This window comes from Hevea brasiliensis, chromosome 13 (genome assembly GCF_030052815.1).
Source record: "Hevea brasiliensis isolate MT/VB/25A 57/8 chromosome 13, ASM3005281v1, whole genome shotgun sequence".
NCBI lineage: Eukaryota > Viridiplantae > Streptophyta > Magnoliopsida > Malpighiales > Euphorbiaceae > Hevea > Hevea brasiliensis.
The window spans coordinates 16,675,938-16,689,906 of NC_079505.1; the positions used below are offsets into that span (position 1 = coordinate 16,675,938).

A 13,969-nucleotide genomic window follows, 5' to 3' on the forward strand; every position below is an offset into this window, starting at 1 on the left:
TAAAATTTAGTTGAATGGTTTAATTTTTAAAATTTGAAATAAAAAATGATATTGAATATTGGTTCTATTTATTTATATATATATATATGAATTAATTAAAAAATATAAATAATTTACTATTTATTAATACTAAAAAATAAATTTATTTTTCACTTCTCTTGAATATTAAATATAGTACTTATTAAAATTTCTCTCTTTTCATTATCTGATTTAGGTAATTTAATTATTTTTTATATGATTATATTTTTAATTATTTATTATTATTATTTTTTTAAAAACTTTATTATTTGTATATATATTATGCTTCGAGTAATAGATATTTTTATAAAAAAAATTAAAATTTAAAATTATTTAATATTTAGAAAACATAAAAATTATCATTAATTTTATTCATTATTTAAAAAAATATATTAATTAATTAAGTAATGATTAAAATAAAATAAAAAAAATTCATATTAATGAAATTTTATAATATAATTATAAAAAAATATATAAATTTATATTATTAAAATAAAATAATAAATAATTTATACAACGCATAAATAAAATTAGTAATGTCGATTTCCGATTCGTTCTGCATATAATAACAAGTATGTACATTTTTATTATTAATCTTGTGGTAGAAGTGTTTATAATTTTCAACTCATATACGTCTAAGTCTACTGCTGTGACAACTGACAAGACTATAGTGCCCCACGTTGAAAGGTGATAAATCACAAATGTGTCCGATTGCATAGGTTGCTAAATTATGGTTGAGATTGATTCGATTTGCTCATTAGATTGACATATAAAAATATTAGATTTTAATCAATTTGCAGGCACAAACAATGGGTTCCATTTTCTAAAAAATAAAAAAAAAATTACATTCTAAGCTTTTGATTCTTAGTAGAAACGAGAATGAGCCGAGTTTTTACGAGTATTCGGTCCAATAGAATTTTAATAGAATGGATTTATATTTTAATATATTAAAATTTATTTTTTATTATTATAAATAAATTTATTATTAAGAAAATTTTATTCTAAATATGATTGTAAAATATTGTTATTTAAAATCTAAACCTTAGATAAAATTTTAAATTATATTTTAAATTAAATTACATATTAAAATCTAACTAAATTTATTCTAATAATTATTTATAAAATGTATCAAATAATAATGTATTATTATTATTATTATTAACCGAGCCGAATTTGAAAGTTTTACCTATGCTACTCACCGTGACTGGCATCAATCTCTCTCTTCCAACTCCGATTCCCTTCTGTATACCTACACACAGGTTCTAGCCCAAACTTATGCCGGTGAATTGAATTAATATTATCCTCTCCTTGTACTGGAATTGGACACCATGCGTTGCCTTCAACGACAATTCAATTTCTCTCTTTATCGGATTTGGACACTTTTAGGTGCTAAATTACTACCTTAATTCATAATGACTACATGTCCTCAAAGAGACGATGCATAAATTGACAACTCAAATTAATATGAATTGGTAAAGAAATTCACTTACAAATACAAAATATATGGTAAGACCCACTTATTATATATAGATCTCATTTATTTGTATTTTAAGTTTATAATGGATCAGATTTAAATAAAATTTTTTTTTATTATAATAAGATCAAATGGGCGGCACTACTTACTTGTAATAATAGAGGTGACTCTTGTCATCTTGTATATATTATTTTCATAAGATAAAATTTTTCTCTTACAATAAAGTTGTTCTTTTTTATAATATAAATAATGAGTCTTTAATGAGTCTCATATGATCATGAGAGATGATATATATACACCGAGTGTACCTAATAATCACTCACTTATATCATGGAGAAGCCTTTTTAATAGGATATAGGTTCACATGTATCCAAGCATAAACAAGCAGGAACTATATGGGTTCCATGGCAAACACTTGGTTCCTCTTTCTTCCTCTCTTAACAACCCTTTCACTGCTCCAAGCTACTGCCAAGAAAACTTATATTTTCCACATGAACCATAACTCCAAGCCCCACTCATACTCTACTCACAGTGACTGGTACCAATCCCTCACTTCCACCTCTGATTCCCTTCTCTATGCCTACACCACTGCATTTCATGGCTTCGCTGCCTATCTCGACCCTGAAGAAGCCGAATCTCTCAGGAATATGGATTCTGTCCTTAATGTCTTTGAGGATACTCTCTACTCTGTCCAAACCACCCGCACACCACAATTCCTTGGTCTCAATTCCAACTTCGGCTTGAATGACGGACGTAAATTTCAAGAAATTGAACAAGCTACTCATGACGTTATTGTCGGAGTTCTTGACTCTGGCGTGTGGCCAGAGTCAAAAAGTTTCGATGACACGGGCTTGCCTGAGATCCCAAAACGTTGGAAGGGAAAATGTAACTCCACAAGCGATTTCGATCACAAACTCTGCAATAAGAAGCTAATTGGAGCTAATTATTTCTTGGAAGGACACAAGAAAATAGCACCTAGGTCCAAGGATATTGCCTCGCCCCGAGACTATGATGGGCATGGCACGCACACTTCTACTACAATTGCAGGTTCGCCCGTGACAAATGCAAGTCTGTTTGGTTTTGCAAGAGGCACCGCCCGTGGAATGGCAGTTCATGCCCGACTCTCAAGCTATAAGGTCTGCTGGAGTAGCGGTTGTTCTGGAGTTGATATTATAGCAGGGATGGATAGGGCTATTTTAGATGGTGTAGATATACTCTCTCTGTCGATTGGCAGCAGGAATCCCGAACCTCTTCCATATTTTATTGACCCAATCGCTTTTGCTGGATTCACTGCAACGCACAATGGCATTTTCGTCTCTTGTTCAGCTGGTAACCATGGACCTGCAAAATCAACTGTAGCAAACGTGGCCCCATGGCTTTTGACAGTCGGTGCCGGAAGTATAGACCGGAACTTTCCAGCTTATGCCTTGCTTGGTAACAAACAGCGGTTCACCGGTGTCTCGCTCTACAAAGGACCAGGAATGGGAAGCAAGCCAGCCAGGTTGGTGTATCGTAAGGGAAGTGATAGTTTCAGCAATTTATGTTTGCCTGGTACGCTTGAACCAGCTTTGGTGAGTGGCCATGTGGTGGTCTGCGAAGGCTATGGCGAGGAGAAAAGTCTGGTGGTGCGTAAGGCCGGAGGGGTTGGAATGATACTAATTGACAGTATAGCTGTGAAGGCGTTGGATACTAACAGTTTCTTGGTGCCCGCCTTAACGGTGGGGAAGAAAGTAGGTGATTTGATTAAGAAGTATGTGAAGACTGAACCTAATCCAACAGTTCTTCTAAGCTTTGGCAAGACAGTGGTAAATGTAAGACCGTCGCCAATTGTGGGATCTTTTAGTTCTCGAGGGCCGAATCCGGTGACACCACAGATCTTGAAGCCGGATATTATAGCTCCTGGAGTTAACATCCTAGCTGCATGGTCTGAGGCCACAAGTCCATCAGGCTTGAAGGAGGATTACAGGAGGACAAAGTTCAACATTATTTCAGGTATTTATGTTGCCTAGCTTCTCTAGCATTCATCTACTTACATAAAAAGGATCCACTCTAATTGTTGATGATGGTAGATAAAATATAAGTCCATGGTATTTTCAGGGACATCCATGGCATGCCCACATGCAAGTGGAATAGTTGCGTTGCTCAAAGCTGCACATCCAACTTGGAGTTTAAGTGCTATTAAATCAGCTCTCATGACCACAGCCTACACTGTCGACAACACCAACTCTCTTATACGGGATGCCGCAACTGGTATATCTTCAAATCCATGGGCATATGGTTCTGGTCATGTGGATCCAAAGAAAGCTCTTTCTCCAGGCCTGGTTTATGATATCTCCACAGAAGATTACATAAAATTTTTGTGTTCATTGAATTATCCTCTCAAAATTATCCAGGCAATTACCAATGAAAACTCTAATCCCTGTTCTAAAGCATTTAGTGATCCTGGTGAACTCAATTACCCATCATTCTCAGTCTTGTTTGGAAACAAGACAGTTGTTCAGTACACTCGGGAATTGACAAATGTGGAGGCTGCCAAGTCTACTTACAAAGTGAAAGTGATTAGACCATCGAATGTGGCAGTAACAGTGAAACCAACTGAGCTAGTTTTCAATAATATTGGAGAGAAGAAAAAATACACAGTGAGATTTGTGGCAAAGAATAATTCAAAGCCAGTAGGTGGAGTTGCATTTGGTTCAATTGTCTGGGAAAATGTTAAAAACCAAGTTAGCAGCCCAGTTGCAGTTACATGGCCATAATTTATAAGCTCTCCTTGTCTGTTCTTGCTCCATTACCAGTAGGGTATTGGTGATCAGTCCCTTATTGGGTTGTTCTGTTCCTGGTTTTTCATTATTAATAATACGTTGCTGCTTTGAGAAAATGGAATTTCATTTCCCTAATCCTCCAAAGTGAGGGATTCATTATTATTCCATTGAAGAATTTTTGGGGTAAGTAAATATTGCTCAGCTGCAAGATAAAAAAACTGAGAGAAGTAGCAAATAGCTGAGCTGAAAATACTCACTAGAAAATTTAAATACTCAAATCCGTCGTATTAGAGTTTAGTCTGATTTTTAAAAATATAGACCTTTTACTTTCATCAGAGTTGATAAGGATATGCATGGAGTCATGTACGTAGAAATTTAATTTAAGAGGTTAAATTAAAATATATGATTTATTAATTACTTATTTAAATATTGATTGATCAAGTTAATTTATTATTATTAATAATGATAATTTTGTGATAATTAATTGATATTATTATTTCATAACTGTTGACCCCGTGTAGCTCAAAATGAGCATTGGTTTTGATGATAACAAAACTCAAAGAGAATCTATCTAACCTAACCTCAAAGTGATGTGTAGATTCTTTGACTTATGCATAAAGAACCTTTGAAGTTGCATCTAAGAAGAAAAGATACTCAAAGGCATTCCAAGAAAAAGACTATGAAAATCAAGACTCAAAGCAAAGGTATGAAAAGCATAGTGTTAGAGTCTTAGGTCTTTTTGTGAAAAAGAATAGATGAGAATTTAGTCATATGAAGCTCAAAAATGAAAATTTGTTTTCTGATTACTTTTTCTCATCATGACCTTGAACACAACTATTGAAACATTTTTTAAAGGTCTAAATCATTTTACATTGCAAGTTGAGACATGCAGCTGTTGACTTAGTTTCCTAACTGGTTTGCTAATATTTTAGGTTTGCTAATATGTTTACTAAAAACATTAGTTTGCTAACCAGTTTGCTAACTGCGAGCTGCTCAACTTCGCACAAAAGGACAAAATAACGGGTATTTTGTCTTGGGCAGTGTGTATAACGTTCCAAAAGGGTTTCAAACGGTCTAAAATGATTTGGGACTATAAATACACCTTCTTCACTCCATTTACATTTAATGAAAGCTTACATTTGATCTCCAACATTGATTTTCCATTTATTGCTTTCATTCAAGAGCTTTAAAGATTTTGAGCTTCCATTGGCAAATCAACTCATCTCTTCTTTATAGTTTGATTTGTATTGAGTAAGAGTGAGTGTTGAAATATTGAATTGCATTCAAGAGAGGTTGTACAAGCACCTATTGAAGCTTGAGAGAGTTAGTGCTTGTGATAGCACTTGTGAAGGTTTCAAGCTACCTTGGTGTGAAAGCTTGGTGTTGAGAAATTGTAAAGGGCTTTTGGTCTCTTGCCTTCAAAAGAGCAAATAGTGGAGAGAAGACTCAAAGAGGGTTCTTTGAGAGAGTGGATGTAGGCTAGTTAAGCCGAACCACTATAAAATCCTTGTGTTTGATTTCTCTAACCTTACCTCTTTACTTTTATGCAATTTAAATTTCTTTTCTCATATACATGATAGTGAATGTTGGTTAAATAGATTGAGTTGATAAATTTGTGGACATATTGAGTGACTTGAGAAAATTAGTTGATGAATGCTTTGTTAGAGAATGCCATATACATTGATTAAGAATTGAATTGCAACTTAGAAACACATTGTTGAAGCACATATTACTTTCTCTTTATATAGAAGAATCACATAGTTGAACAAAGCCACAATTTTTCATTAGGCTATAAGCAAGGGCCGAAAAATTGTTAAAGTCCAATTCACCCCCCTCTTGGACTATTTTGGGACAACAAATTGGTATCAGAGCTTGACTCTCTTGCTTAGGGTATTACAACCTTAGAGTGATCCATAATGGCTAGTTCATCTAGTAATACTGCCGGTATACCTGCACCTTTAGTTGAAGGCTACTCAATCACTAGACCACCACTTTTCAATGGCACTAATTATTCATTTTGGAAAGTAAGAATGAGAAATTTCATACAATCTGTAGATATTGATGCATGGAGAATTATTAAAAATGGTCCACATGTTCCTCAAAAGAATGGTACTGGAACTACAAAAGTTCCAAAACATGAAGATGAATATGATGACAATGATTGGAAGAAAATCTCTATAAATGCTAAAGCTATTAATATTTTGCATTGCTCACTTGACCTTAATGAATACAATCGTGTTTCAGGATGTCAATCTGCTAAGCAAATTTGGGATAAGCTTGAAGTGACTTATGAAGGAACTGATGTTGTTAAAGAGTCCAAAGCAAACCTTCTGATTCGAGATTATGAGTTGTTTGAAATGAGGCCAGGAGAATCAATTGCGGATATGAGTACAAGGTTTACTGATCTTGTAAATCTTCTCAAAGCATTGGGTAAAAAATTTGAGGAAGCTGAACTTGTGAAGAAAATTCTTAGATCACTTCCAAAGTCTTGGGAAGCAAAGACAACAGTTATCCAAGATACCAAAGATTTCAAAACATTCACCTATGATGAACTCATTGGTTCTCTCATTGCACATGAGATGGTATACAAGAAAGATGAAGTTGAAAATGAGCAAAAGAAGAAGAAAAGCATTGCTCTCAAATCAAACAAGGATGAAGATAAGAAGAAAGGAGTTGCATTCAAAGTTGACTCAAGTGACAACTCAAGTGCTTCAAGTGAAGATGATGATGAAATGGCTATGCTTGCAAGAAAATTTAAAAGAGCTTTCAAGAAAGGAGGAAGCAAATACAAGAAATTCTTGAAAAAGTACACTCCCAAGGATAAGCACTTCAGAGATTCAAAAGAAGAAATTGTATGTTATGAGTGTCACAAACCTGGACATATCAAGCCCAAATGTCCATTGCTCAAAAAGAAGAAAGGAAAAGAAGATAGGAGCAAGAAAGCTATGAAAGTAGTATGGAGCAACAGTGAAGAGTCTTCAAATGATGAATCAAGTGACAAAGAGGCTGCTTCTTTGTTTGATGGCATGTGAGGAGAAAGTTGAGAGCTCACAAAAAGAAGAAGAAAGCGACAATGAGGTAAATTCTTATGAATCTCCTAATGTAGAAGAACTTGAACTTGCATTTGCTAGAGTATATGATGAGTATAGAAATTACAAGAGAAAGTGCACTAAAATGAATTTAGAGATTGAATCATTGAGATCACAAAATATTGCCATGTCCAATGTGTATAAAGAAAATGAATTTTACAAAGGACAAATTGCCATGTTTAAAGAACTAGATCTAGAGTTGAAAATCTCAAAAGATACTTGTGAAATACTCATTGAGAAAAATAAAGTTCTTGAAACTAAAGTAGAGTCTTTGACAAATGATTTGGCAAAATTTACAAAAGGAAAAGAAACTCTAGATGTACTTCTTGGAAACCAAAGAATTCGCGTGAAAAATATGGAATTGGTTTTGATGGTTACATGAACTATGACAAATATAAGAATCATTTCATTAAAGCATCTACATCTTCCTTGCCTAATGTTACATGTTATTATTGCAATAAAAGATGTCATATGATTAGCTCTTGTGCATTTAGGAAAGGTTATCTTAAGATAAAGAAGGTATGGGTACCAAAGGGAACCTTACCTAAGGTCACTAACCCCCAAGGACCCAAAGTTGCTTGGGTACCTAAAGTTAAATGATTAAATTTCAGGTTTGTTGCAAAGGGATGAAGGAAAGTGATAAATGGTACATAGATAGTGGTTGTTCAAAGCACATGACTGGTGAAAAAGACAAGTTTTCAAAAATTGCAATGAAAGATGGAGGATATGTAAAATTTGGAGACAAAGGGAAAGGAAAAATAATTGGAAATGGCACAATTGGCACCAAACCTTGTATTGAAGATGTATCGCTTGTTGAAGGTTTGAAATACAACTTGCTAAGTGTAAGCCAACTGTGTGATAAAGGCTTTGAGGTTTTTGAAAAAGAAAATATAATATCAAGTCAAGAAATGGAACAAGTTGATGACAAAGATGAGGAAACTCAAGGAGAAACTACAATAGATGTCCATGATGCCAATGAAGATCAAATTAATGAAGAATTGCCAAATTTGGAAGAACTACAAGTAAATGAGCCCCAACATGAAGATTTACCTAAAGAATGGAGATTCCATAGAAACCATCCTCAAGAAGATATTATTGATGATCCATCTCAGAGGATGATGACTAGAGCACAATTGAGAAGATATTTTGGTAATGTTGCTTTTGTTTCACAAATTGAACCTAAATGTTTTGAAAATGCTCAAAATGATGAAAGTTGGATTCTTGCCATGCAAGAATAACTAAATCAATTTGAGAGAAATAAAGTTTGGAATTTAGTGCCTAGACCAAAAGATCATTCAATTATTGGTACTAAATGGGTTTTTAGAAACAAAATGGATGAAAAAGGCAATGTTGTTAGAAACAAAGCTAGACTAGTGGCTCAAGGCTACAACCAAGAGGAAGGGATTGATTTTGATGAAACCTTTGCTCCGGTTGCTAGAATTGAAGCTATTAGAATGTTGTGTGCCTTTGCATGTTACAAGGATTTTATGCTTTATCAAATGGATGTCAAGAGTGCATTTTTAAATGGTTATATTGATGAGGAAGTGTATGTTGCACAACCTCCAGGCTTTGAAAATCATGAGCATCCAAATCATGTTTATAAACTTACTAAAGCCTTATATGGTTTAAAGCAAGCTCCTAGAGCATGGTATGAAAGGCTTAGTAAATTCCTTTTACAAAATGATTTTCAAAGAGGCAAAGTGGATACAACACTTTTTGTTAAGAAGCATCATAATGATATGCTCATTGTGCAAATTTATGTTGATGATATAATTTTTGGTGCTACTAACGAATCTCTTTGCAAGAAATTTTCTAAGATTATGCAGAATGAATTTGAAATGAGCATGATGGGTGAGCTCACATTCTTCCTTGGACTTCAAATTAAACAAATGAAAGATGGCATCTTCATAAATCAATCAAAGTACATCAAGGATATGCTAAAGAAATTTAAGATGGAAAATTTGAAGAGCATGGGCACTCCTATGAGTTCAACAATTAAAATGGACAGTGATGAAAAAGGTAAAGAAGTAGATACCAAGCTTTATAGAGGTATGATTGGCTCTCTTTTGTATCTTACTGCATCTAGGCCAGACATACACTTTAGTGTTTGCTTGTGTGCAAGATTTCAATCATGTCCAAAAGAATCCCATTTAAGTGCAGTTAAAAGGATTTTTAGATATCTCATAGGCTCACAATCAATTGGTTTATGGTATCCAAAATGCGAATCATTTAATCTTGTTGGCTATAGTGACTCTGATTTTCTTTGGAAAGTAGATCGACGTAAAAGTACCTCGGTACTTGTCAATTTCTTGGTCTTGCACTAGTTTCTTGGCACGAAGAAACAAACTTAAAGAGCTTTATCTACAGCTGAGGCAGAATATATAGCTGCTGGTAGTTGTGTTGCTCAAATTTTATGGATGAAACAACAATTGGAAGATTTTGGTTTAAAATACAATCTTGTTCCAATTAGGTGTGACAACACAAGTGCCATAAACTTGGTCAAAAATCCAGTCCAACATTCAAGAACTAAACATATTGAGATTAGACATCATTTTATTAGAGATCATGTTCAAAATGGAAATATCAAAATAGAGTTTGTTGCCTTTGAAAATCAACTTGCTGACATTTTTACAAAGCCTCTTAATGAAGAAACCTTTTGTAGAATTAGAAGGGAAATTGGTATGTGTGAATCACTTGCTTAAAATCTAAGTCATAATAACTTCATGTATCTACATTTTATTAAATGTGTAATTGATCTGCTGTGATATTAGTTTGCTAAAAAATCCTTAAAGCATATTAGCTGACTTGTTTATTTACTCGCGAAATTAGTTTACTAGGTTGTATGCTAATATTGCGTGACGAAAATTAGTTTGCTATATCTTGTACTGTTCAAATTTCAAACAGAAGGGTGATTGTTCTTGAAATTTTTCTGCATGTTCAGCAATGCATTTATTTTTTTTTGATATTGCATTCTCAATGCTGTGTCAGTCATGTAAAAATGTTTATATGTGCATATAGGGACAGATAAACTTGTTTGAAATATATAATAAAATAAAGAGTAAGAAACCTGGTTCAGTTGAAAGTACAGTGACACTGAAAAGCGCGGGACTCAAGAGGACTTAAATCCTCTGCCACACGAAACCTCACGCGTTCTCTCTCTCCTCTGTATCGATTGCCGTCACCTCTCAAAAAAAACCATACCCGATACCTTTTTCAGGCGAAGCATATCCTAACTCACCGAAAATCTCAATTTTTTTCTTCCTCTTTTCACTCACCGAAATACCATTACCCGATTTCATTTTGTCTCAATGGCTCGTACAAAACGAAAATCCCCTGTTGTTGCCGCTGCTTCATCTTCCTCGTCTGCATCCGACAATGCTCCTGTCGCGGCATTACGGAAGAAAATGAAAGGTAAGCAAAATGTGCCGAAATCTAAATCGGTTAGTGAGTCTTCTCACTCGTCCAAAGGTGTCGAAACACCTAAATCCACACCAGAAAAGAAAAAGGCGGTACAGAAGCAAGGGACGGATGCTCAAAAGAAAATGGGTATCGCAAAGCTTTCGGGTTCAGTGGATAAAGCACTGTTGGATTGCAAATTCATCAAATGGGAGAACTTTAATCAGGTAAACTTTCACTTTAAAGAGCTTTTTGAATTTCAAGGTTGGTTGGGTGTCTGTGAATGCGCAAATGAATATTACCCTAGGCTTGTACAAGAATTTTATAGAACCTTGCGCACTGTTGATGATGAGGATCGATTTGAAGTCATTTTGAATACAAATACATATAGTGTCTCTGTTGAATTGATAGCCACGGCTTTAAATTTGCCCAATGATGGAAATAGAATTTCCACACATAAGGATGTTGCTAGAGTAGCAGGTTTTAATCTGGTTGAGTTTGAGAATGAGGTATTTCCTGCTAGCACGCCAAAAATGAGAAATCCACCATGCACAAAGCCCTCCAAAGATATCAAAATTATTCACAGTATGGTAAACTATGTGTTCTGTCCGAAATCTGGCAGTTATGGCTATCTGAGTCACTTGGACATGTGTATTATGTGGCACATTGTGAGTAAAGTTAGGTTGAATTTAGCCTACTTAATTTTCAAAAACATGTGCAAAGCCTATGGAATTGGCAAACTGCCCTATGCACACTTGTTGACTGCTGTGTTTAAAGAGCTAGAGGTGAATGTCACTAAGGAAAGCTCTAGGGCTGACTTGATAGTGCTTAGAGAAATACATTCATAATCGATGGGAGAAAGACCAGATTTGAAAAGGTGGTTCCTCCTCTGCTAAAGTTGATTCTGGTTCTGCTAATGAAGTTTTGACTGAAATTCAAGGGCTAAGAGCTACTGTTAATGAACATTTTAGCTCAACAACTCAATCTCTTGATATTCTCAGAAAATTTGTGGATGTTGTTGACTATAAAGTGAGTCACCTACTCACTCAAAATGAGGAGTTAAAGAAGTTGATAATGGACCTTCAGCAGGCCAAGGAAATTGCAGCTCCAACTAAAGTTGAGGCTGCTACTCAGGTTTCTACTGATAAGGGAGAAAGCACCAAGGTTGAAGAGCCTCCTGAAAGTGGTCAAGTTGCTGAAGCTGAACTTGAACCTGTGGTAGATGCCCATGATGAGCATGCTCCTGACCATGATGCACCTGAGATTGATCCTACAGCTGATGTACCCACTGCACTTGATGATCCCAAGGTTGTAGAAGCTGAAAGTGAGTTACCCAAGGAAGGTGAAAAGGTTCTAGAATCTGAACCCATTGTTGAACCTCCTCCTGCTCCACTAGTTGAGCCTGCTGCTGTTCCTACACAGCACCAGGAACCTTCCCTTAAAGACCACCAAGCTAGTGCTCAAACTCAGCTATCTGCAGCTGCTGTCCCTGCAGCCAAGAAAGGTAAGAAAAGGTACAAGTCCACCATGTCCAATCCCTATCAGACCTTGGCAGCTGCTCTTGAACCACCTTCTGAAGATGATGAGGCCGAGCCAGATGATCAAGTGGCTGACCAACCACCTCCGGCCCCTGTTATTAAACTGCCTAGGAAGAAAATGGTGCCTACAAAATCCACTCGCAGGAGTAAAAGACTTAAATAGCATCTCATCTGGATTTTTAGTTTACTGATTGCATATTTAGTTTACTAGGATGTTTACTGATATTGGTTTTTAGTTTGCTACTGTCTATCTTACTGCATTTACATTTTGGCTCACATGATTCTTTTTGGGTACTTTCTCCTGTTTCCTTTTTGATTGATGACAAAAAGGGGGAGAATGGTTATGATGGATATGTGAATATGTGTTGATATATATACTTGTGTGGAAATGTGGTGATAGTGAATATATGTTGATATATATACTTGTGTGGAAATGTGGTGATATATATACGTGATGATACTTGTGTTGCTGGATATATGTTTATATTTATAATTAATACTTGTGAAGTGTGAATATATTTTATATAGCATAATTTCAGGGGGAGCTTATGAACAGAAAATGGATTTCTTGGATATTATGTGCATATATTTAGGGGGAGCATTTTCGGTATACTATACTTGGATTTACATACTCACATATATTCTCACACACTTTTATTTTTGATTGATTGATTGGTTGAGTTTTGTCATCATCAAAAGGGAGATTGTTGACCCCGTGTAGCTCAAAATGAGCATTGATTTTGATGATAACAAAACTCAAAGAGAATCTATCTAACCTAACCTCAAAGTGATGTGTAGATTCTTTGACTTATGCATAAAGAACCTTTGAAGTTGCATCTAAGAAGAAAAGATACTCAAAGGCATTCCAAGAAAAAGACTATGGAAATCAAGACTCAAAGCAAAGGTATGAAAAGCATAGTGTTAGAGTCTTAGGTCTTTTTGTGAAAAAGAATAGATGAGAATTTAGTCATATGAAGCTCAAAAATGAAAATTTGTTTTCTGATTACTTTTTCTCATCATGACCTTGAACACAACTATTGAAACATTTTTTAAAGGTCTAAATCATTTTACATTGCAAGTTGAGACATGCAGCTGTTGACTTAGTTTCCTAACTGGTTTGCTAATATTTTCGGTTTGCTAATATGTTTACTAAAAACATTAGTTTGCTAACCAGTTTGCTGACTGCGAGCTGCTCAACTTCGCACAAAAGGACAAAATAACGGGTATTTTGTCTTGTGAAGTGTGTATAACGTTCCAAAAGGGTTTCAAACGGTCTAAAATGATTTGGGACTATAAATACACCTTCTTCACTCCATTTACATTTAATGAAAGCTTACATTTGATCTCCAACATTGATTTTCCATTTATTGCTTTCATTCAAGAGCTTTAAAGATTTTGAGCTTCCATTGGCAAATCAACTCATCTCTTCTTTATAGTTTAATTTGTATTGAGTAAGAGTGAGTGTTGAAATATTGAATTGCATTCAAGAGAGGTTGTACAAGCACCTATTGAAGCTTGAGAGAGTTAGTGCTTGTGATAGCACTTGTGAAGGTTTCAAGCTACCTTGGTGTGAAAGCTTGGTGTTGAGAAATTGTAAAGGGCTTTTGGTCTCTTGCCTTCAAAAGAGCAAATAGTGGAGAGAAGACTCAAAGAGGGTTCTTTGAGAGAGTGGATGTAGGCTAGTTAAGCCGA

The 13,969-nt window shown here is 35.0% G+C and overlaps 1 protein-coding gene across 1 annotated transcript; it reads left to right on the top strand.

The window, feature by feature from the left end:
* The first annotated feature begins 1,813 nt into the window (after nucleotides 1-1,813).
* LOC131171852 (subtilisin-like protease SBT1.8) lies at nucleotides 1,814-4,370 on the top strand. Its single transcript, XM_058131899.1, has 2 exons — nucleotides 1,814-3,484; nucleotides 3,590-4,370. Exons 1-2 carry the CDS (start codon nucleotides 1,888-1,890, stop codon nucleotides 4,246-4,248), a joined length of 2,256 nt encoding a protein of 751 aa, XP_057987882.1. The 5' UTR covers nucleotides 1,814-1,887; the 3' UTR covers nucleotides 4,249-4,370.
* Nucleotides 4,371-13,969: the final 9,599 nt, after the last annotated feature.